Genomic DNA, 21874 nt, shown 5'->3' with positions numbered 1-21874 from the left:
GTCTAAAGTCTGGTGTTCAACACATCTTTCACCTCTCTTGAAATAGCCCAAAATCCTCTATGTTGTAGGTTTGATTCCTACCTTGGCTTGCCAAGCACGAGTTTACTCGACAGAGGTTAAGAACATCTAGTATGTTTTTGCTCTATTGACTTTTACTTTTTTTTTTTCGTCATCATAAACAAAACACCACTATTGATTATCGATCGACGCATTGCCAGCCACGCTTTTCACTTTTGCTCTCAAGTTTTTCCTTTCACTTCACATATCTTCGTTGTCCAATTGCACTGCTCGATTGCCCGTATGAATTGGAATTCAACATAATAATGTTCCAAAGCTTATGGGACAATATAAATAGGAAAAGCGGAATCTGTGGAAGAAAAGTAATTCCCATTGTTCTTCACATTGTTCTTGAACTATTTCACTTATGAATTATATTTTATACTTGGAATTTAGCCATTTCATTGTCCTACCAAGTCTAGAACAAGATTACCAAATCCAATTTCTACAGCATACCTGCATTTTACAATGCCATCCTTTCTACCAAAAACGCCCCAGTCAACTCCGCGGCTTTCGGAAGCTTACAATCGCCATTCCGGTGCTTTGCCTCGCAGTACTCGCATTCCAGATCCTCTTGCTTCACAGAGTCCAAAATTCCCGTGCTTCCACGTTCTAGATCGCGGATGTCTTCGAAACTGCTGAGGGTTCTGAACAATTGGAATACGCCCTGAATTTCTTGCCGTGCGAGGCTGACGGCTCGCACGCGAGCAGCTTTGGAGATGCCGTCGATGAGGTTGGAATCGGAGTCGTAGTCTTCGTCAGCCCAGTTGGAAGAAAGGATCGTTGTTGCAGGGAAGAGCTCGGTGAGGGAGGTGCAATTTGTGATCTATGGTAAGTCAGTCTCGATTCTTCGTTCCTTCTTGGACTTGTTCCTATATTCGATGTGGAGGATAGCGCTGAACTTACTGTGATGTCTTCAGCTCCATGCTTCCTCTGAACTACCAAGAACTTCCTCGCGCCAACCTCCAACAACTTCCCATCCCTCAAAACCTTGAACTCGGGATCATCCACCTTCATCTCCACCCAATCCCTCCAAGGTCCCTCCTCCCTCGTCACCCCGAACGCCTTCAACAAAAGCCTCACCTCCTCCCTCGCCTCCTCAACATCCTCGGGACTCTCCTCCTCCTGATCCAGATCCGGCTCCTCAACCATCCCCTTCTCCACAACCTTCACACTCAAACTCCTCACCAACAACGCCACCGTCTTTGTCCCATCCACCTGCATAACCTTCAAACTAACCATCCTCTCCACCAAAACCACATTCCCACCCTCCCTCACAAAAACACCCATATGAAAAAGCTGCCAAAGCGACGGATCATAATCCTCCACCAACCTCAACGCCCTCAACGTCCTCCTCCTGTTCTTTTCCCACTCACTCATGCTCGGAGTCACAGTCTCGTCTGGCCGGATAAAGGGCCCGGAATCGAAGGTCGAGGAACCGGGAATATGCGTTGAGCAGGAGGAGATGGGGGCGGAGACGAAGTTGTACTGTACGGCGGCGATTTTGGCGCGGCAGAGGGGACATTGGCGGGCTTGGGGGCCGGGTGGGCCGGTTAAGAGGGTGATGGTGCAGGGGAGATCGAAGTTGTGGGTACATGGTAGGAACTGTGCGGTGTTGGTGGAGAGGTCCTCGAGGCAGATGGGGCACCGGGTTGGAGAGGGGGTACGTTGGGGTGATTCTGAAGGATGGGGATGAGAACGGAGATTATGGTGGTGTTGTTGGTTCATGTTGCTATTCTTTGTGATCTTAAGTTGCTGTAGCGCTGGTAGTTCTGGAAATTAGATGTTTGTATGAAGGAAAGTGGTAAAAACAACATAAACAGCTTGAAATGATGTCAAGTTATACATTTTCTTTGATCGTTTAGCAAGGTGATTGTGTATACAAGATGGTTATTGGAATGAGTTTGTTATGAATATTCAGAATTGCCTGAATCATTCACTGATGGTGCCTCAGTCACGAATTTCCGTAACAGTCACATTCAGACTCGATTACCCTCAAGAGGTGAATGACTTAATTTCGAATTTTCACAACAAGTGAATCCCTCAAATCAGAACTCGGTTACTTTTCAATCATCCAACTACAGATATCACTTGAGTCTAAACATAACTAGGAAGACTTGCCTAGTCATTTAAATTTTAAAGACAGACATGACTCCTCTTCCCAGTAAGGTATTACAACACATCAGCAACCAGATGTTTGTCACTGCACGCAATTGCAATAGACACGTAGAGTTCGATTCATAACATTCAACTTATGTACAGTATCCCATCGTATCATCATCATTATTCATGCGAATCATAAGAGAAGAAGGATCCAAGCCGAACTCCTTATAACACAAAAAGAAAAAAGGAGACCTTCAAGTCTCGAGTCATGCAATCTTACCCAACAAAACAATAAACAAGAATCGTACAAGTCCTTTACAACCAAACATCGTCATTAACAGGCTTCTTTCCTGCAGCTCCGCCACCAAGGAAATCCAACTTCATGTCAATCTTAGGGGCATCTTCGACTGGAGCTGCCTTCTTGGGACTCTTCTTTGGTGAGCTCTTGCTTTCAATGCAAGGACCGCAGCGAACATCCTTCGTGTCCCAACCATCCTCCACGGCAGCAGCGACCCAGCATCGAAGGCCTGCATGTACTCCACCATAGAATTTCTCCTTGCAAGTTCTCAGTGTACCACCAAAGCATTTCTCCCATCCAGAAACGAGCATTTGTTCGCGAAGAGTATTTCGTTCTTCTCTGGTGGGCAGACTTGCCATAATACCATTAATAATATCAAGATACGAAGCCAGATAATTCGTAGCATCCCATTCAACGCCACCAACATATGGTGCAGCTGGTACTGGAGGCTGCTCTTGAGGAAAGTGCTTAGCCATGTACACATGGTAAGGATTGGTGCTATCGAAACCGCCAGCTGATAAGTCGCAGTCTTCCTCTTCGTGGAATCTAGATCCGGGAAGAGCAATGACATTGACATGATGGAGGAAAATCCAGAAGACTTCCTTGGTAACATTTGTCACCTCCTTGCACCAAATTCGGTATGGACGTGGCTTTCTCATTTCAAGGACGAATCCAACTGGTCGTTCGGTTTCGACTGGTTCAGGATCTTTGAGGTAGCCAAGAAGGATCCTAGCTCGATTTGCACGTTCCGCAAGTGGTGCTGACTTCAAGTAAGTGAACAACAGAGAAGAGATGATGTTTCGGGTCGTAAACTCGCTAGGTCCCTTCTTGTCTTCGCCAAAGACCATGTTGATCAAAGCAGGGAAGAGAGTCTGTTGGAAGATGCTGAGGTGTTGGAATGCCAGAGCCGTAGTGGAAAGGGCTTTCAAGCAGAGGAGAACCTCATGAAGCAACGCGTCTTCATGTTCTTCTCTGTAAAAATGTTAGATCACTGGAGAATGATGGGAGGGAAGCTAGCATACCTCCATTCCACTTCGATGGTTCGATGCAACAAGCCAACTATTTCAGCCATTCCACCTTGGGTAACAAACTCGTCTGTCCATGCAACAGTCTCATGCTTCAATAAAGTCCTCAGCTTATGAAGTCTACCAACTTCAACTAGTTCCGGCTTTTGCACCTTCCTCATGTATGAGATGAAATCATCTGGAAGTTGGCCCTTTGCTCTGGCAACCAGGTTTTGTGCGACTGCAACACTCGATGCTGTGAATGATCTAGTCCCACTGTTGATGTTCTCTGTAGATGGCTGTCGAGAATGCTTGCCAATCGTTCCCTCTGCTTTCGCCTTCTTGTTATCCGCCGTAGTGTCTTTGTGGTTTCTTGATAGTGTAAATGTTCGACTCCTCGGTCTCTTGGTCTTGGCGGCAGGAACGTCTTGGGTACCGCTGGTAGCATCAGCACTTGAGTCGCTACTGTTGGTTCCCGGTCTGCCGTTCTTCGCCGCAGCTACTTCAGCCCAGTCTTGCTTGATGAAGTCTTTCTTCATTGTCATCGCAAGCTTCCGCATCTTTCCTCGTTGATGTTCAGGGATGTTGCGCCTATCCAGCATAGCTTCAAATTCTCGATCGACATCTTTATCATCAACCACGGGCACAGATGTAGCCTCTGGAGACTTTGCTGGCTTTGAACCCAACGCCGAGACCGCTGCCAGTACCCGTTGGCCTTTATTTGGAGCTGCCTTGTCTAACTTGGCTGACTTCTCTGACTTCGCGGATGTAGCAGTAGCCTTCCTCTCCAAACTCGGTCTCTTGCCTCCTGATACTCTCCTCATAAGCTCGACACTGTGATTTGAGCCATTGCTAATTCTCCTGCCGATATCCCCAATACTGAAGCTCGTTGGTAGGTACGACATTGGACGTTGGAAGCCTGAGGTAGCCGAGCCGTTGTCGCGTTTGAGTAAGCTTGGCTGGTACCCAGGGCCTTCATAAAAGTTCCGTTGCTTTCGAGGTGAATAGTTCTCCGGCGTGTATAGGTCTATCTCATCCTCCAAGAACTTTCCTCCCAATGGCTGCTTCGCGAAGAATTCGCTGGAGAATTGTGCGTATATTGGCGGAGGTCGAGGCGCATCAGCACACGTAGGGCTTTGGTTCTCCTTGTCCTTTTGGACTCGAGCTGCTTCTTCCACTGCTTCCTTGTTCAAGTCTTTCGACGATTTTGGGCGCTTGAGGAGAGTTGCGAGATTCGTCGATGACTTAGTCTTCTTCGGCTTGTTTGGTTTGGGCTCTTTCGTCTTCGAGGTCTTCTCGCCGTCTTTTCCAGCAAGAGATTTGAGGGATATCGAACTCAGTGTCTTCTTATGAAGTGGTCGGGAACCAGTCTCGCTCGTGTTAGGCCGGCCACCGTCCCGAGACTTCTTCGGCAAGGGTTGTGCTTGCGTTTGTTGATTCTGTTGAATTTCGCCGAGAGCTCTGTAATGCGGATGATCATGCGGGAGAAATGGCATCGCTTCAAATGTCGGAGACACATGAGGAGAGACGTGAGATACATTTGAAGATAGCGTGGCTCCCGTCGAGGGAGTTCTCTTGTGCATGAATGATAAGTTGGACAAGACAGACGACTTTGTGCGCCTGTGTGAATATGTCTCTGGCAATGGATATTGGGAAGCCATATTGGCAAACAATGATAGAGAATCTCAAAGAGCTCCCAAAATTAAGCTCCAAGAGGTCAAATAACGATCTTCATGTCTATAATAGAGGTAGGTTTGGATTTCGGAATTCTCCACGAAGCGGTGTTGACTTGGTTCTTGGGTTGCTAGGGGCGACAAGCGAGTCTTTTAGTCTGCCCAGGTGCACGGTCCACCAGATTCTCGCACGTGCGAATGCAGGGGTCCAGGAGAAATCACAATTATTTGCAGCATGCAGAAATATGACCTCTGTTTTGTACAGATTGCATAAATCCAGCTGAGGGATGAGTCGTCTAATAGGAAAACTTCTCCACACTATGGATCATCTCCCCTGAATAAGCGCTGCACATGAAAAGGGGCTCATACAGTATGTTCCTCTTGAGCCACCACAGTCTTTCCTCACCGTTCCTTGATGGTCACAAGGAGTTTTGAAAACTTGTTAGGAGCAGAAGCCTTCATATGCAAAAATGTTCTATATGCAGCGACTCCGTCTAGGCTCAGCTCTGGAGCATTGATCATGTGCAATCTAACCAACGCCAAGCTCCCATAACTGTGCAATCAAAGTCTACCATCTTGTCTGAGTATCACCAGCTGAAGACTCCTCTTTGTCTATCAAATCCGCCCCTGAGCTGCCTTTCTGGTTTTACGACCTTCCCTTGCAAGACCGTAAACTTCACCAACCCCTCGCAATCTTCAGGTCTTACTCTAGCAATCCATATACACTGTGCAGCACCCATTTGTTCAGCCTCTCCTTCCTCTTTTCTTGGTGGCGGGCACACATCTCCGTCCAACTTCCCTCTCTGAATAGTATCCAGACCAAACGCGTCTGCTTTGCGATATACCATTACATTGGCACTGTATTTGTGTCCACCAACATGGGAGATGAAGTATACCCCAACTCCTCCCGGTCTTTCATCGTCCAAGTCTCGAAATAGTCCACAAACTCGCAGATGTCTCTCTAACTCCTTTCGCAGTAATGGCGCAGATTGACCACATCGTGCATCTCGAGTCTTTTGAGAACAGAGAAGAATAAGAGCCCTATGTGGACATGGACGAGATGTCAATTGTTCGGCTGTAGGGAGAGGATCTGGTAATGACGCAGGTAGAGAAACTGGCTCAAGAGGGCTCGTATTTGTAGGTGCTTTGTTGACATATTCAGACATCAAGGTATTGACGTTCTTGGGGGAGACATTCTCGATGATGGTAAAGGCTGGAAGAAGCAGGACAGTTGTAGGCTCTGAGTAATCTGAATTATGGTTCGGGGTCGGTATGTTCGAGGCAGATAACATTAGTCTCTGGAAGTATGTTAGCAACAATGTAGTGACAGGTGTAAGAAAGACTTACTCCATTACTTGGCTTCACATCTGCCTTCTTCTCAATAGCTTCCATAACACTTCCTTTCTCATCTGCAACATCCCGAACCCAATCTGTCTTCCCAGTCGCAACCAGCACATGTGTAGACCATCCTTTAATATGTCCATATAACTCATCCTCCTCATCAATCTTAAATCCCTTAGGCCATTTCACCACACATGAAGAGCAATCATGGTCGCAATCTTCTCCGTCGATCTCTGGATCTACCTTGGGGAATAAATTCGTAATGGGTTCTGGTGTTACACCTGTCAACGAATTCTTCGCATTGAAGAGAAGAGACTTAAATGTCGCCATCGTTGAGCGTGTTTTTGGGACATCCTGCTTGGCAGATATTGACCTTTTGTAGGACATGGTGGGGCAGTAGCTCGGGACCGTGGGGTATGTTAATCCGAATTCCGTAGCCGCGTTTTTAGTTGAGGGCGCTAGATCAAATCAAGCTACTAGAACGATCTGAACGTCCTACAGTAAACTGCCAAGCAAAGAAAAAGCCATTACAGAATAGCAAGAAGAAACAAACAAACAAACAAAAAGTACTTCGGTCGCAAGGTTTTTATATACTCGGTCATCTAGGAACTGAAGCTGACCGACCGCTGCAGAGAACCTGCATGTTTCCTAAAACGTCAAGGCAACCTAGTCAAAGACACCTTATCTCCGTGAGAAACGCGAATATTCCGATATTCCGCCTTCTAAAACTCGGACCCGACGATGGTTGGACAACGACGATTGAGTACTTGGAACTACCATGCCTCCAAGCCTCATCTTTTTCACGGGAGCTCCACCAGCAGAGTCCTTAGAGTGGGATGAAGACCATCTCCTGAAGACTTTCGAGGGCCCAATTGCTCGATTTACAGGCCTCGACACTACTGCACAAGTGTCTATTATACCGGCTACCTTCGAGGATCGTCCAGCATGGCGGTCTCTCCCATTAGTACGGGAACAACTACCTACCGGGCTGAGCCAGACCTTTGACAAACACCAAGTCTTCGAAAGTGGATGGCAACATCAATCACACGGAGCTTCATTCTTTACGACTTCGCAAGTTGAATCTCTCATTTCACAGCTCTCACAAGACGTGGAGTCACAAGATCAACCTTCCAGTCTCCAGTCCGTGGAGGAAGTCTTGTCCCAATTCTACGAAGAATCGTACGCCAGACATGAAGATGTCCAATCCTCTCAGATTGCCCCAGCATCCGAGTCTGGGTCATCATTCACCAGCGATGAGCTTTCATACGAGTCCGCGTCTTTCGATTCCATATCTCGCCCTCGAGGCAATGTACCCATTGCAGGTCACTTGAGCAACCTCAAAGATATGCCAAATGCCAACCACTTGGACTCAATACAACCTCAAACGATGACCGTCAATCTTATTGTGGGCATCATCTCGATGCCCCAGCCAAGAAATATCAAGACCCGACGTGGAGCAAACGTGGAACTCATCGAAGTGCTTGTGGGCGACGAGACAAAGTCCGGATTTGCCGTCAACTTCTGGCTTTCGTCATCCCAACCAGTGGTTGGAGACATGAGAAGTGTTCTCCAAGGTCTCAGACCCCAGGACGTTGTGTTGATGCGAAACGTGGCATTGAGCAGCTTCAAAAGACGAGTTTATGGACAGAGTCTAAGGAAAGAGATGACCAAGGTCCATCTTCTATATAGGAATCGAGTAGACAGAGATGACGTGGGTGGATGCTACACTGCCGCCGATCTCCTGTCAGGAGAGCATGTTCAACCACAGGTAGAAAAGACGAGACGTACCAGGGAATGGGTCATGAGATTTGTTGGTGTTGGTGTAGGACCTTCCAGGCAAAACAGGAGAAGTGGTAAAGCAATCGAAGTTGCGAAAGAAGCTTTACCTCCAGATACACAATGAGAATCGAGTCGCAAGCAACATGCTTATAACCTGGCTCTTTGGCATTGATAATGGAAAGGAGCTGGAGACCAGCCTCAAGCTCAGAGCGACATTTCAAATCCACGCCCACTTAGCCTTGGTTGATGCCTCGTTTATTGCCAGATGGACAACCGAAGGTCCTCGGTGTCCAGCAACTACAATCGGTCTCCCAAAGAGCGGCCGAGCAGGATGTGGAAGCCGATATCAAACCGAAAAAATCTGGATCCCGCTTTCTCGATCTTCTCCTCGCCTTTCTCAACACTCACATTTCCACGATCTCGATTCACAAGTACAAACCCATGCTCACTTCAAGAAAAATGGCGACCGAGTCCCCGAATCTCCAAGCTCCCGACTATTCCCACACCCTCTCAGGGTTCTTCCACATATACAGTCATCGAAAGTTCCTTGGGTTCGTCGCGGACGTCGAAGATTGCAATCGCGTACTTCTCACCACCCACGGCCGGGTATCCCAGAGGGAGATGGAGGAGTTGTATACGAGTGAGGTGATTCGTCTGTACCATGAATGGTGCAGTGATCCGAGGAAAGGGGGTGGGCTACCAGAGGAAAGGCGGGTTCCGTTTCTAAGTAGGGCATTCAAATTGGTTCGTCGTACTTTCTTGGCTTGTGGATGTGTGAGACTAATGAGGTATAGATGACAAGCTCGGAGGCCTACGCGTATTGGGACTTCAAGCGGGCTGAGGATATTCGTGCAAAGGCGCAGGGGACATTGATATTTGACTCTGTCATCAGGGTTGCGGTCCGGGAGGAGAATGCTAGGCAAGAATCGCTGGAGAAGACGCCCATCAATGGGAGCAACAAGAAGTCGGAGACTTAGAGATTAACGAATGAGCCCCTTGGGCTGTCTGAATACAAAAACTCCTTCCAGCCAGAGAATGACTATCCGCTTCTCCATCAATGACTAGAACCCGCTCTTTGTACGTCGTTGTCATGGAGACTTAAGCACCTGAGGCAGCTCTCCAAGTGTGGTGATGTCTCTATGCAATGTGTGGCGGTCAGTCCGTGTTCGAGCGTTCACTTTTCATTACTTGTCCGCTCAGCTTTGCCGGCGAATGATGTCGTCCTTATCAGTGAATCATCGAACAATATACCATATCTCCAACGCAACTTTTCTTTGTCCCGTTGACCTCAGTCGCTCTCACAATCAACAATTCAAAAGAACGCAGAACGGGACGAAGAACGAACTCTTATTGAATAAATGAAATTATTTCGAAGCTCACAAACCAGTCCGTCACTTTGAACCCAAAGCCATGCTTCACAGATGCCAGACATCAGCTATCACTATTCACTTATATGAAAATGAACAAGTTATTGCCTCAAGCGCGCATTCGACATTACTAGCCTCAAAGTACTTTGCTCTCGACGGACAATTCTAATCTGGAAGTCCGGTAGTTGGATTTGAATATCAGTTAATACTTGCACATGAAAAATAATATGCAATGTTTCCTCCCCAAACCAACATCGACCTCTCATCGTCGTTGCATTTCAGGTGCCAAGTATCGAATATGCATCCATTGTCTTTGATTCTTCTTCCCTGAGACAAACAATTCAGGTTGCAAACATCTGTATGGTTCCTCACACAGGCTTGATTGACATTCGACTCATAACTCCAGTCCCAAGTCACACCATTTAGTCCACTCATGTTGTCTTCGACATTCTGGAACAATATCATCTTACAATCCAATTTCTACTATACATGCTATTAAATTGTAAGAAGCACATAACGCCAGTATGAATTTCACAATGAAGAAAACTGTGAACAGTTACTCAAGCCCGCGGCTAGTCCAACACTTGGTTCTCTGAATAGCCAAAGATTAACACACAGAACTTGGAATTTCTAGGTCTCTAGAAGCGCAAGCGGGGCGCGAGAAGAAGAAAAAATATCGGAGAAAGGGAAAAAGGGGGGTTGAAACTTGGAAGAGAAACTCTATTACACTTATAATTAACTGAGCTATTCAGATATGGGCAGAAAAGCAATGATTTAGTGTTCTGCTTCCTTCACGATCGCGCACCAAAAGGAATTTGCATGATAACACTTGCATATCACAGTAGCAATCATTCCTCAACACAGTTCTGATCAAAATATAGTTCTTCGTAACTCATTTTAGGGTATTGCTGGTCGGAGGAAGCATTCTATGAATTCGCGAGCTCCATGCCTCTATCATCGCTATGGAGGCAATAACTTCTGATTCAAAATCGAAGCTTCACCCTATGATACGTTGATGGGTGTATCGTTTCAGAGACAAGATGCAGATACCCATGATACTGACGAGTAAAACGAAGGAAGCTGAATCTTTTGAGAGCAAAACACTTGAAGGGGAATATTACCTGTAGAATATAAGCCGAGGTCTATTTGATTACAGTTAGCTGGAAGACCTGATCTAGTCGAACGGTTTGGGACACGAAGGAGACTGTATCCAAATATGTGAGGGTCAACCTGAACAAAATCATTGACATATATTCTTCAGCCAACAAGTTTCCTAGCTAATTGAAGTCTCATTCCTCCATGTACTGTAGCTTTCCTTCATCCTCCTTCGTGGCCGCTCTCTGATCTTTGCCCAGTACTTCAGCGCTCGGAACTTGTCCACAGTTGAGATGGGCAGTTGTACTTCCAGTCTCGAGGTTCCCGCTTCTAGCCTTCGGATTCCTGCTATCGCTGAGCAGTAGTAGAACGAGGGTGCGGTTCTCCTGCCTGCTATAGCTCGACCCGGATTTTTCCTTGCAACATTTGGAACCAAGGTGCATCCGCCGCAAGGTGACTTCCGTTCGTGTTCGCGTCGCTGGTAGAGTATAGTGACTTCAAGATCCCCCTTCTTCACAATGTCGTGAACTCTCGACGTCGAACTTTGCTCCAGTAGTCACCATAACCATGCCTCAGCTCCAACCTATCACTCAATTCCTATCCGATGTATTCAATTCCTTCCCTCTCCTCCCCTCCTCAAAGCCAATCCTTCTTCCCCGCCCTCCGGCCATCCCACGTAACTCCATTCTCCAACCCCTCCCCCACACAATCCGCAAAATCGCTCACAAAGAACCCATTGCAGTCCAACGCATGATGTCTCGCTGGTATAAGGTGCTTAAAATGCACGACCGTGAAGAGCATTATTGTGACGGACAGGGCAGCCAGTACGGTAATCTGCAGGCGTTTCTCTTGGGTGAAGAGGAAATTGGGCATCTTGGCCAGCTTGTAATTGGTTTCTGAAGTTCGCAGATTCGAGTCTGTAGTTTTGACGGAGAAAGCATGTGTAAGAGATTCGGCAGGATATGGAGAAGGGCGGAGGAGCTTCTTGATTTATGTCTGTCTTCTGACCCGGACTAGCTCCCGTAAACCTGCTGCCCAGCCACAACCACAACCTCGCTAAAAACCCGACAGGCTTCAGGGGTCCAAACGCTATCCATGTGAGGATGTCAGAAGGGAGTATCCATGTGAAAGCCTCACTGCTGTCGTGATCATCCGAAGTCTGGGCCTTTCTACTGCTGGCTTGTACTTGGGATTGGTTAGTTGGTGTTGATCCAATTTTTATGCTTTGGGGTTGTGAGCTGGATTGCAGCTGATTTTATGGGGAAAGCAAGATGACGTCCAGGCGTTGTGCGGTGCGCGACATGATTCGGGAATTTTATTGCTGCAGGCGGAGATGCAGCTAATTGGGACGATTCGCCGAGATGGGTAGACAACAGGAACAACACCTTGTGTCAGTGGCCGAAGTTCTCCCTCTGCTGCTGACTGGACGATGTGAGGATTCTAGAATAAAAGACCCGAAAGTCACGATGAGGTACTTTTAGTGCCATGTATATTCTACTGTTCAGTAGATAATTTAGGCTTGTGATGATTGAATTCTTGATGTTGCTAACCTGCAATGCAATACGAACGCCTATTTTCTATGGATTCCGGTTTTCAACCCGCCTACCATCCAGGCATTTCATGAGGTGAGCACATGGAAGCGATCCCGTAAAGAAGAAGAAAATATTATAGTACATATAATATCACACCCATAAAGGAGCCGAGACCTCCACTGCTCTTTCCACCACTATCCGTACCCGCTCTGCCAGCACACGACTTGGGCACTCAATCTCTAGATTCTCGAGCCAGACCTTAGCTGCCATATTGCCGACCTTGACTTCGACGCCCGGGACTGGGATGCCGATTTTATGAAGACGCTCTATTTCCTTGCGTTGAGAGACTTCGAGTTGAGTGTGCTCTTCTTCTGCGGAATCGTCTGATGCTGCTTCTTCGTCTTTCTCTTGTTTCAGAGAAGCGGTGATTGCTGGTTGGGACTTGAGTTTTGGTAATTCGATGGGAGAGACGTTGTCAGCTCCGAATTGAGCTTCTAGGAACATGAATAGACGCTCTAATCGCTCCGTTGAGTTCGTGTCTGTATGTGAGTTTCGAGATGGGAGGTCGTGTGAATGGGAGTGTTTGCTCGAGGATTCTGTGAGTCGTGTTAGCGAAATACATGATTCTTGATTGAAAAACTTACGCTTTACAGCAGCAGGACTGCTTTCTACTGAGAGCAGTACGCCCATAACTGAATCAGCAATACCATCATTAAGTATGTTGCCTTCCCATTCCACCTCTACCTCTCCGTTGGATTTGTGACGCACGATTACGCATCCCATGACAAGGTAGACAGTCGCGAGATTCGAGAACTCCTCGTCAGCCTCTTCATTCGAACCATTCATATGCGTGTCGCCATTCATCTTAAGCTTCGATCGGCTCTCGGGCAATTCATCTATGCTGCCAAAGGACCCCTCTAAAGCCCACTTGATCAAATCAATCCCTGCAGCACTTAAATTCATGCGTTGTTTGCAGACGATGGTCGTAGTTGTCAATCCAGCAAACTCTCTCAAGTCCTCGGGTGCCATAAGAGACATCTTAAAGTCATTTTGAACCAGGACTCCGGTAATGAGTTGTGATTTGTTGGCATCTGAGGTTGGTGGAGGAATATCTGCGAGCTTGCCCACTACCTTGGCCATTTTGTCTGTCCTGAATGGTATACGTACTATTTCGCAATTCTTAGGACTGTAGACTTTTACTTTGTTTGCTTTGTCTGCATTCAGTGAAAGCAACTTCGACTTCAAGCGCATCATGTTGTGCACTTCGCCATGGACAAGAATCTATAGTAAATTAGCTTGGCTGATCTGAGCTTTGAAGAGAAGAGCACCCACCACTACCGGCGCAGCGACTTCCTCAATGAATTCCCTGTTCTCAACTCCATCGACGTGGGCTGCGAACGAAAACTCTTGGATACTGCACCGCCGAGGAATCGTGACTTTTTCGTTCTCTGCATTCGGACCTCTACGTGCACCTCCTGTTGTTCTGGACATGATTGCCTGGATCTGGTCTGGCTCTTGCATGATCTGCTTTGCCATAGTCCCCTCTACGCTGTAACCTGTGATGATCACGCCGTTTTTGTCACTTGGAGCCCATCGCTCAAGCAATTCTCTACTGACACCATTTTGAAGCATACCAGGACTCGCCAGCATGACACATCCTCCCACATCATCGAAGCGATCGAGGTTCTTCAAAGATCGAACGTATTTAAAATCCCATGGTCCACCACGACCAGCGGTGTCCGAACTTGCTTCTGCCTCAGCCATTCGCTCCTTAAACAGACGCTTGATATTGTCGTTCATGGCGCCAACATATGTATGATATACCAACATACATTTTCGGGCTAAATTACTGGCATAGTAGACGGGGTACTTTTGATACTCTTGGTGACGACCCCAATATTCATCCAAGATCAACAAAAGCTCTTGAGCTCGTCCTAAAGCGAAAACGGGCATGAGAACACGACCTCCTCGGTTAAGTATACCCGTGATAGATTTCATGAGTTGTTGCTCCCTTTCCACTCGAGGAACATGTGAAGCAATCCCATATGTTGACTCTGTGATAAGCACGTCTATCTTGACGCCTTTGGGAACTTCTGCAGAGACCAAATGCCGATCATCTTCTCGAGAGTAGTCACCAGTAAAGAAGATTTTGAGCCCAGCAATCTCTATGAGGAACATAGCAGCGCCGAGCACATGGCCAGCCGGGTAAGGGGTGATTCGAATGGAAGATATGGTATGGGTGGTGTGGTAGTCGATCGCTTCAATCATGGGGAATGTTGATAAATGGTCCGCTTCACTGTATACCTGTTGGGAAGAACTCGAGGCTCCGCCAACTCGAACACTGTCCTGAACAAGCCATTTATAGATAGCCTTTGTAGGATGTGTCATGAAGACTCGTCCTTGGAAGTTGGTCTTGGCCAGAACGTAAGGAAGAGAAGCGGCATGGTCGATGTGGAAACTTGCACATAAGTTAGCTCTGGTGGTAGGTATTACCCAAAGGACATGCGCTAGGGTGGAGGAGCTCTATGTACAGTCGTGTATGCTTGGGTAGGTCATCTTCACGGAATCAAGACATGCATCTTGTGCGCTGTAAAACTGATTTGTATTGATTCTCGTATACATGATTAATCTGAAAAGAAAGATGAACTCGGCGTAAATACCCACGCTTTACGGAGACACCGTAGACAAGACGAAATGAGACCTGGCAAAGCGTCGCCCAAGTTTCCTCCACAAGTGCAGTCCAACGCATAAGAAACTGAAGGAGAATATTGAGCTTACTGGCTAATCAATAGCACATCGACCGTGCTCAAATCGAATTCATCGTAATAAGGAAGGGAAGCAAGGCCTTCGTAACCAGCATGCTGACCAGCATCGAGCTACAAGAAGGATTAGTAGTTGCTTGAAGGAAGTACGGCGCAACACTTACCATAACAGTCTTTCCCTTGTATTGTATAATATGACACGATCTCCCAACTTCATTTCCTCCACCCAAACACAGGAACATCAACTCGTCTGAGGGATCTACGGGCTCTTCAGGTGCCATCGCGGCGGCTTTGCGTTTCGAAGCCATGATGTACTCGAGGGGCGCGATTCCGTGCTGTTGTTGATACTAGAAGTTGAATCGTAGCTAGAAGGGTTAATTCAGAGATTCGGCATCTCTAAGTAGGAACGCACAATAAGGTTGTAAAGCTTGCGTACAACCAAGAATTCGTGATTGTCGTGATTGTCGTTGAATGGTCGCGTCGGATTAATATCGGCCCGGTCATGATAAACGTGACTTTTCACGCTAGTGATTCGCGATACCTTCTGCTTGACATCCTTCTTCACCAATTTCAATCCAAAAGTCGAATCAACCAACGCACCGAACCTCATAGGACTCCAGGACTGACGACCGCACACCGTAATTAATAGTTTGGACTACAAGAGGATCTTTGTCCGCGCATGGGTGAAGGCGACAGGGGAACAGCGGGCTTTGCGCCTGCCTTGTGAAAGGAGACTTGGAAGCTTCTGAACAGACTTTAAGACCATAGTCATCATGGCGCAACCACAGCAGCAGCAGTATCCCATGCCGAGCGCATTCTCGCCGCCGCCAGGAAGCTCGCCGACGACGACCCAACAGTATCCAGTACCGCCCTCCAAGAGGCAACGTCTGTCTCCTATCCCCTCTTCCCAGCCTGGATCGCCATACGTTCAGTCGCCTTATATGATGTCGCCGAATACTAGCACAACATCTGCCAGCGCTTCACCTCACTTTACGAACGTTCAACTTCCGAATGTCTACAACACTCCGTATTCTAATGGCCATACAACTTCACCCATGACTCTCACTTTACCACAATCAAATCATCAACACCCGCAACAGCTCCAGCACCAGAATTCGATGAACTTCAACGCAAACCAACCAAGTCAGCAGTCCACATACAACAACTTCGCGCCTCCTATGGCGACTCCACAGGGTACAGGCACGATGGGTCCACCTTCAAAGCCGGTCGAAAAGGAGAAGGAAGATGGCATTGACGTGATGGATGTATTGGGTGGCACAGGTGTTAATCTGCGAGAAGAAGAGCAATACACATTCCAGATGTACAACAGTTCCTTCAACTCGCAACTATCCGGCTCTCAATCTGGTACCATATCCTCTGGCCACAGTTATACTCAATTTCCTCCAGGAGATGAGGCGTCCTTCTATGGCGCGGGCCCTGCAAATGCAGCAGGGGAGAGAGCGAATGTGAAAGACCAGGACGAATTTCACAAGAAGGCTGCGGACAAGGCATGGCATGACGCTGCTCACAATTTGGCAGTCTCGAGGCAAAAAGAGTTGAACAACCCCTTCTTACAAGTCCATCAACTACAAAAGAAGATGGAGAAGATGACTCGAGAACATGGACTTGCATTGAACATGGATACTAAGGGCACGATGGGATATTTCAAAGTTCCAAACCAATTCCCTCTGAAGGAAGTTCGCGTCTCAACTACTATGGGACCTGATGCGGCATTCGTTTCTACTAGTGGCGGATTCATACCAGCAGATTCCATGCTAGTCGATCAAGTTGCTCTTCTGTCAATTGCTACCAAGCATCGTCTGCGGGGCTTGGTGGAGGATGCAGCTAAATTAGCCAAGGCACGTCAGACTGGATCTCATGGCATTGTTCCAGAGGAATGGGCAGACGTTGCCGTTCCCAGCGATCTAGCTAGTTCAACTGTTGCTTCGGAGGGAGGGCCACGTTACGGATGGGAGAGTGCTGTTAGCCCACACTCTAACCCGCGAAAACGTAAGCCCACTTTCGTGGTTTTGTGTATTGTACTGACATGACCTAGGATCTTTCTCCGCTGCAAACAAGTCTGCGACGCCCATCACAGGTTCGAAGATTACGAACGAAGTTGTGGCTGCCTTGAGAGCCGAAGCGCTGAAAGAACGAGACTTTGAGGAAGCACGACTACGAAAACGTAGCGAACAGGCTGGAGGAGGTGCACAACGTCAGGCTTCTGTGGTTCCTGGTACACCCGGCTCTATCGCACCAGAAGTAATAGAGAAAGCCCCGACCAAGAAGGAGCAGAAGAAAAAGGCCGAGGCCAAGGTCAATGAGGCGTTGACTCATACTAGTGCCAATACGACCGCATCGCAATTCCTTGGTGGTCGTGGTATGTTTGGCAAGACTAAGAAGTACAGTTGGATGACCCCTGGCGCGGGAGGTTCTGCAAGCGGAGCAAGCACACCAGGACGCATAAATACGCAAGGGCTTCCAGGTACACCTGGTGGTGGCGGTCCTCCACCGGTTGAGAAGTATACCGTCGACGGTGTTCGTCGACTTGGCCAATGGAGAGAAGACAAAGAGAAGGGCCGAGACATACAAATGCGTGATTGGATCTCCGTCCTTGAGGCTGATGGTCGTGCAAAGAAGACATTGCAAAAAGCATATCTTCACCTCGACCACTCGGATCCTAAGTAAGCCACTTAGGATGGCGGTAGAATTTGCGAGGATACAACCTCTTGTATTTTGAAACTCATAATTCGCGAGGCGTTGCATTGGCCATGGCGTTGATTGTCTTCCAGGGTGGATGGACGGCTTCTACTATAAAATGGTAGAAACATGCTTTCTTCAGAATGATACGCAGCATAGCATAGGTCGTGATCATAGCATGAATGAAGACTTGACTTGAGCATACATTGTAATGCGTGACCATGCCTGAGTTTAAGTCTCTCATTGTTCACATTGAATTCGATATATACTTTTCAAGGCCAGTCTCAAATTCTCCATGTACGATGACGTTTCACTTGTCTCACTTCTGGACGGACAATGAATGAAAACGATTGAGGAATCAGAGCACAATAGAATTGTTCTCTAGATTTCAAGAAAGGATGTACAAGATTCTGGTAAAATATAGACCACAAGGCTCTCACTCTGTTCCAGCAGGTTGTAAACGGATAATCCCGAGCATGTGCCTGCATGAACTGTTTTGCTTTTGGTCCAAGCCGCCAAGCCACTCTTCCCCTCTCTTCAATCGATGACACAGATAATTCTCAGCCAACAGGACATGATCAAGCTGGATCTTATAAGCGTTGGAATGGAGTAATCCTGACAGGTCTAGGTCGGCCGACTCGATATTTAAAGGGCCTATCAATCATGGTGATTGCCTTCGTAAACTCGTAAGTGGTGAGCGGTGAGTGAGACAGATGACCATCTTCAACGCCTCAAACAAACCACAAAGACTTTAATGAGCAGTCTTGACGATTCCAAATCCTCCTCATTTTCCCTTACTCTCTCCTCCTCCAACGTTGTGAGAGTGGAAAATACTTTACGCCAATTGTTGTTGTTCCTTTCATGCATGGGGCATGTCATTTTTCTTCGGCTCGGTAGTGAGTTTAGTACGAAGTTGAAGATCATTCATTGCGCTCCTTCCCGATTCGCTGCGTTAAGCGTTGACGACGGGAGAAATCGCACCCGGACGGATACACTACGACGACCTAGAACGAAAACCAGATCATTGGACTGAACCTTCATATACCTCCGCCTTTCCCCAGATTCTTGTTTTCGTCGTTTGCATTTGTTTGTTAGAACGTGAATCACCTTTTTATTCACTTGTTCAAATTCAACTAGAGAAGATTCTTGAGGAGAGAGGATAGGGGTCAAGAGACATTCCATATTGCCACTTATTGGGACGAAGCGAGAAAACACTTCAACATTAATGTCGCCACAATGAACTGCCCTTCAAGAACAGAAGAGCCTGAGGGCACGGGTTTCAATCAGAATCCGAGTGCACTGTCAGCAGATCTCACTACAAGAAATGATCTGAACGGGATTGCGAATGCGAGAGAGTTGAGGAGGATACCCAGTACAGGCATTGAAGGAGTCGTGGAGCCAGTACCGGATGGCGATACTGAGAAGAAGAAAGACATTGGATCTCAGGGGATGCAAGCCGTGGCTTTGGATGCAAAGAGCTCTGGATGTCACGTGGGTGAAGAGAGTGGGACGACGATGGCCTTGGAGACTCTAGGTGCTCAGGAAGGTTCAGGTGGTGGAAGTGGAAACGGAGGCAGACTCTCACATCATTTTGAGAGAGCTAAGAAGGCTATTATTACTTATGGAAAATTCGTTGGTCCTGGATTCATGGTAAGCGGTCGTCTTCTTCCTGTTCATCATGACTCTAATCCATTCATAGATCTCTGTTGCGTACATCGATCCAGGAAACTACTCCACCGATGTAGCGGCTGGTGCTACGTATCGCTTCAAACTCTTATTCATCGTCTTGATGTCCAATTTATTTGCTATCTTTCTGCAAAGCTTGTGCATCAAACTTGGCACGGTTAGTGGTTTGAACCTCGCTCAAGCTTGTAGAGAGTTTCTTCCAAGATGGTTGAACATCCTCTTGTACCTGATGGCAGAAGCTGCTGTAAGTAACTTGTACCACTTAGTTCACCATTCACTGACAGTATTCAGATCATTGCCACAGATATTGCTGAGGTCATTGGCACAGCTATTGCCATCAACCTCCTCATCCCGCAAATCCCTCTCGTGGCAGGTTGTGCGCTTTCCATTGCAGACGTCCTTCTCATCCTACTCTTCTACAGACGAAATGGATCCATGAAAGGGCTACGAGCTTTTGAGATGTTTGTAGTAGCTCTTGTTCTTGGAGTAGTGATATGCTTCTGCATTCAGCTGAGCCTCATCAAAGATACGTCTGTCGGAGAAGTCTTCCGTGGATTCCTTCCATCGTCTGCCATTATTCAGTCTCAAGGGTAAGTTTCTTGTCAGTGCGATTGTCTTTCACAGTGCTGATTTCACCAGCCTCTACCAAGCCTGCGGTATTCTTGGGGCAACGGTCATGCCGCATAGCCTCTACCTCGGAAGCGGTATCGTTCAATCTCGTCTTGAAGAATACGACGTCAAGAATGGCATCGTGCCATCATCCGCGGTTACCAATGCCAACGACAAGGCACCATATTATCCTTCACTTCCTGCCATCAACTTCTGTCTCAAATACTCCATCGCAGAGCTCTCCATTTCACTCTTCACATTCGCCCTCTTCGTTAATAGCGCCATCCTCATTGTTGCTGGAGCCTCGCTCTCAAATAACAGCACAGCTGCCTCTGCTGACCTCTTCGGTATCTATGACCTTCTATCTTCTTCCCTCGCTCCAGCAGCAGGAACAATATTTGCTCTTGCTCTCCTTCTGTCTGGCATCTCTGCGGGCATCGTCTGCACCATTGCAGGACAAATGGTCAGTGAAGGAGCTCTAAACTGGACTCTAGCACCGTGGTTGAGAAGATTGGTCACAAGAAGCATCAGCATCACGCCAAGTATCATCATAGCTGGCGCGGTAGGGAGAGAGGGTTTGAGTGCAGCATTGAATGGAAGTCAAGTCGCACTCAGTGTAGTGCTACCATTCGTCAGTGCCCCATTGATCTATTTTACTTGTAGGAATAAGTTCATGACTGTCAGACCTCACGGCGCTAGGGAGGATGCAGACGAAGAAGAGGTCGTGGATGGGAATGGAATGAGGAGCGTGCAGAGTAGTGAAGTGCCACAGGAAGGTGTTAAGATGAGGAATAGCTGGTTCACGGCTGTGATTACGGTGCTTATCTGGTTGGTTATTACGGTTATGAATGTGGCGAACTTGGTGTTATTGGGGAAGGGTCAGGGTGCTTAGTGGTGTTTATATGGGGCTCTGGAGGTGTGCATATTGGGAGGTCTAAAAGTGCATATAGGGTTTAGGCAGGGTGGCGGGATGGGGTTTTGAGGTGCAATGGGATACGATGTTTAGGTCTGCGAAGCAGCGCGATGAGCTTGTAGCAATCCACAAATCGGATCTTGCTTACACACCCTGTTCCATTGCCTGTCAGACTTGTAGTGAAGATCGAATCAACGACATGTAGTAGGTATGCTTCGAGTTCGACCCTCGAGTATGGAGAACATCATCTTAGCCCTCGAAGCATACCTACTACATGTCGTCGAGTATAACGGTACTGCTCCAGATGATGACATTTTTCCTCCGAGCCTTGTGTTTTCAAAGCACAGGAAATAACAAGGCGATCTCTAATATTCAACTTGCATACCCCGCTGTCTGCGCTTATATCGCAGTTCCGAATTTATTCTGAATATTTATGTCCTTCCCTTACATATCTCTGCGAACGTTGTGCACTGAGAAGGTATTCGTCCTGTGTCATCCAATAACCTTTCCTAGTCTGGTCGTCTTGTTCTTCGTTCTGAGGGATACGGTAGCGGTGCAGTTTCAGCGGTAGGCTTCCTTCCTATGCTCGTAAGTGTACGGACCTTCTTGGGAGGAGGGCTTGTCGATGTCCGCTTTCGAAAGATGTGTGGTGCGATCAGATTTCGCAGCTATGGCGGATAGTCTGGAAAGAGATGCTTGTGCAGAAAAAGCGAGGATTCTGTCTGTAGGGAGGGCGGAAATGGAGGTGAGGATACCTAAGATAGGAGAGAGAAAAGGGTTGGGTTTGACGGATTGTGAGGACTGTAGCTGGCCGAGAGGCGCAGAAGAGATACACATTGGATGATAGAGGAAAATGATGATTGTCAAGGGAGAATTGTCTTTGTTGTGAATGTGAATCGCAGACTTTTCTGCTGCTGGTGTAGATTCACAAAACTCTTTACTGGGGAGGAACTTG

General features: G+C 47.4%; 8 protein-coding genes across 8 annotated transcripts; 4 read left to right on the top strand and 4 right to left on the bottom strand.

Annotated features, from left to right (window-relative positions):
* Positions 1-502: 502 nt before the first annotated feature.
* LY89DRAFT_681218 (uncharacterized protein) lies at positions 503-1935 on the bottom strand. Its single transcript, XM_018214233.1, has 2 exons — positions 964-1935; positions 503-883 (listed from the first exon to the last, which is right to left on the bottom strand). The coding sequence occupies exons 1-2, from the start codon at positions 1783-1785 to the stop codon at positions 521-523; spliced, it is 1185 nt and encodes a 394-aa protein (XP_018076180.1). The 5' UTR covers positions 1786-1935; the 3' UTR covers positions 503-520.
* Positions 1936-2308: 373 nt separating this feature from the next.
* Positions 2309-5252, bottom strand: LY89DRAFT_608360 (uncharacterized protein). Its single transcript, XM_018210496.1, has 2 exons — positions 3481-5252; positions 2309-3430 (listed from the first exon to the last, which is right to left on the bottom strand). The coding sequence occupies exons 1-2, from the start codon at positions 5121-5123 to the stop codon at positions 2476-2478; spliced, it is 2598 nt and encodes an 865-aa protein (XP_018076179.1). The 5' UTR covers positions 5124-5252; the 3' UTR covers positions 2309-2475.
* A 328-nt stretch (positions 5253-5580) lies between these two features.
* LY89DRAFT_637808 (uncharacterized protein) lies at positions 5581-7044 on the bottom strand. Its single transcript, XM_018211547.1, has 2 exons — positions 6483-7044; positions 5581-6433 (listed from the first exon to the last, which is right to left on the bottom strand). The coding sequence occupies exons 1-2, from the start codon at positions 6861-6863 to the stop codon at positions 5723-5725; spliced, it is 1092 nt and encodes a 363-aa protein (XP_018076178.1). The 5' UTR covers positions 6864-7044; the 3' UTR covers positions 5581-5722.
* Positions 7045-7060: 16 nt separating this feature from the next.
* LY89DRAFT_385148 (uncharacterized protein) lies at positions 7061-8583 on the top strand. The gene has a single exon (XM_018207151.1). It carries the CDS (start codon positions 7255-7257, stop codon positions 8377-8379), a length of 1125 nt encoding a protein of 374 aa, XP_018076177.1. The 5' UTR covers positions 7061-7254; the 3' UTR covers positions 8380-8583.
* A 131-nt stretch (positions 8584-8714) lies between these two features.
* Positions 8715-9232, top strand: LY89DRAFT_729321 (uncharacterized protein; the record flags this gene model as incomplete). The annotated part of the gene is made up of 2 exons (XM_018219370.1): positions 8715-8999; positions 9050-9232. The coding sequence occupies 2 exons, from the start codon at positions 8715-8717 to the stop codon at positions 9230-9232; spliced, it is 468 nt and encodes a 155-aa protein (XP_018076176.1).
* A 3003-nt stretch (positions 9233-12235) lies between these two features.
* LY89DRAFT_637805 (cleavage and polyadenylation specifity factor) lies at positions 12236-15454 on the bottom strand. The gene is made up of 5 exons (XM_018211546.1): positions 15176-15454; positions 15028-15125; positions 13582-14707; positions 12894-13530; positions 12236-12845 (listed from the first exon to the last, which is right to left on the bottom strand). Exons 1-5 carry the CDS (start codon positions 15317-15319, stop codon positions 12400-12402), a joined length of 2451 nt encoding a protein of 816 aa, XP_018076175.1. The 5' UTR covers positions 15320-15454; the 3' UTR covers positions 12236-12399.
* Positions 15455-15568: 114 nt separating this feature from the next.
* Positions 15569-17912, top strand: LY89DRAFT_608352 (uncharacterized protein). The gene is made up of 2 exons (XM_018210495.1): positions 15569-17021; positions 17068-17912. The coding sequence occupies exons 1-2, from the start codon at positions 15785-15787 to the stop codon at positions 17697-17699; spliced, it is 1869 nt and encodes a 622-aa protein (XP_018076174.1). The 5' UTR covers positions 15569-15784; the 3' UTR covers positions 17700-17912.
* Positions 17913-18947: 1035 nt separating this feature from the next.
* Positions 18948-20898, top strand: LY89DRAFT_577036 (transporter protein Smf2; the record flags this gene model as incomplete). Its single annotated transcript, XM_018208866.1, has 4 exons — positions 18948-19361; positions 19411-19641; positions 19689-19987; positions 20037-20898. 4 exons carry the CDS (start codon positions 18948-18950, stop codon positions 20896-20898), a joined length of 1806 nt encoding a protein of 601 aa, XP_018076173.1.
* Between the last annotated feature and the right edge of the window lie 976 nt (positions 20899-21874).

The sequence above is a fragment of the Mollisia scopiformis genome, assembly GCF_001500285.1.
Source record: "Mollisia scopiformis unplaced genomic scaffold LY89scaffold_4, whole genome shotgun sequence".
NCBI lineage: Eukaryota > Fungi > Ascomycota > Leotiomycetes > Helotiales > Mollisiaceae > Mollisia > Mollisia scopiformis.
Note: the sequence above shows the minus strand (reverse complement) of the source record. Positions and strands in the feature narration are given on the sequence as shown.

Bases quoted from the DNA above. Each gene is read 5' to 3' on its own strand.
- LY89DRAFT_637805 (XM_018211546.1), bottom strand. From the start codon at position 15,319: ATGGCTTCGAAACGCAAAGCCGCCGCGATGGCACCTGAAGAGCCCGTA. The intron at 15,126-15,175 runs GTAAGTGTTGCG...TCCTTCTTGTAG, and splicing joins ACAAGGGAAAGACTGTTATG to CTCGATGCTGGTCAGCATGC. The intron at 13,531-13,581 runs GTGGGTGCTCTT...AATTTACTATAG, and splicing joins AAGTCGCTGCGCCGGTAGTG to ATTCTTGTCCATGGCGAAGT.
- LY89DRAFT_608352 (XM_018210495.1), top strand. From the start codon at position 15,785: ATGGCGCAACCACAGCAGCAGCAGTATCCCATGCCGAGCGCATTCTCG. The intron at 17,022-17,067 runs GTAAGCCCACTT...GACATGACCTAG, and splicing joins ACACTCTAACCCGCGAAAAC to GATCTTTCTCCGCTGCAAAC.
- LY89DRAFT_637808 (XM_018211547.1), bottom strand. From the start codon at position 6,863: ATGTCCTACAAAAGGTCAATATCTGCCAAGCAGGATGTCCCAAAAACA. The intron at 6,434-6,482 runs GTAAGTCTTTCT...ACATACTTCCAG, and splicing joins ATGTGAAGCCAAGTAATGGA to AGACTAATGTTATCTGCCTC.
- LY89DRAFT_385148 (XM_018207151.1), top strand. From the start codon at position 7,255: ATGCCTCCAAGCCTCATCTTTTTCACGGGAGCTCCACCAGCAGAGTCC.
- LY89DRAFT_681218 (XM_018214233.1), bottom strand. From the start codon at position 1,785: ATGAACCAACAACACCACCATAATCTCCGTTCTCATCCCCATCCTTCA. The intron at 884-963 runs GTAAGTTCAGCG...GACTTACCATAG, and splicing joins ATGGAGCTGAAGACATCACA to ATCACAAATTGCACCTCCCT.
- LY89DRAFT_608360 (XM_018210496.1), bottom strand. From the start codon at position 5,123: ATGGCTTCCCAATATCCATTGCCAGAGACATATTCACACAGGCGCACA. The intron at 3,431-3,480 runs GTATGCTAGCTT...ACATTTTTACAG, and splicing joins ACCATCGAAGTGGAATGGAG to AGAAGAACATGAAGACGCGT.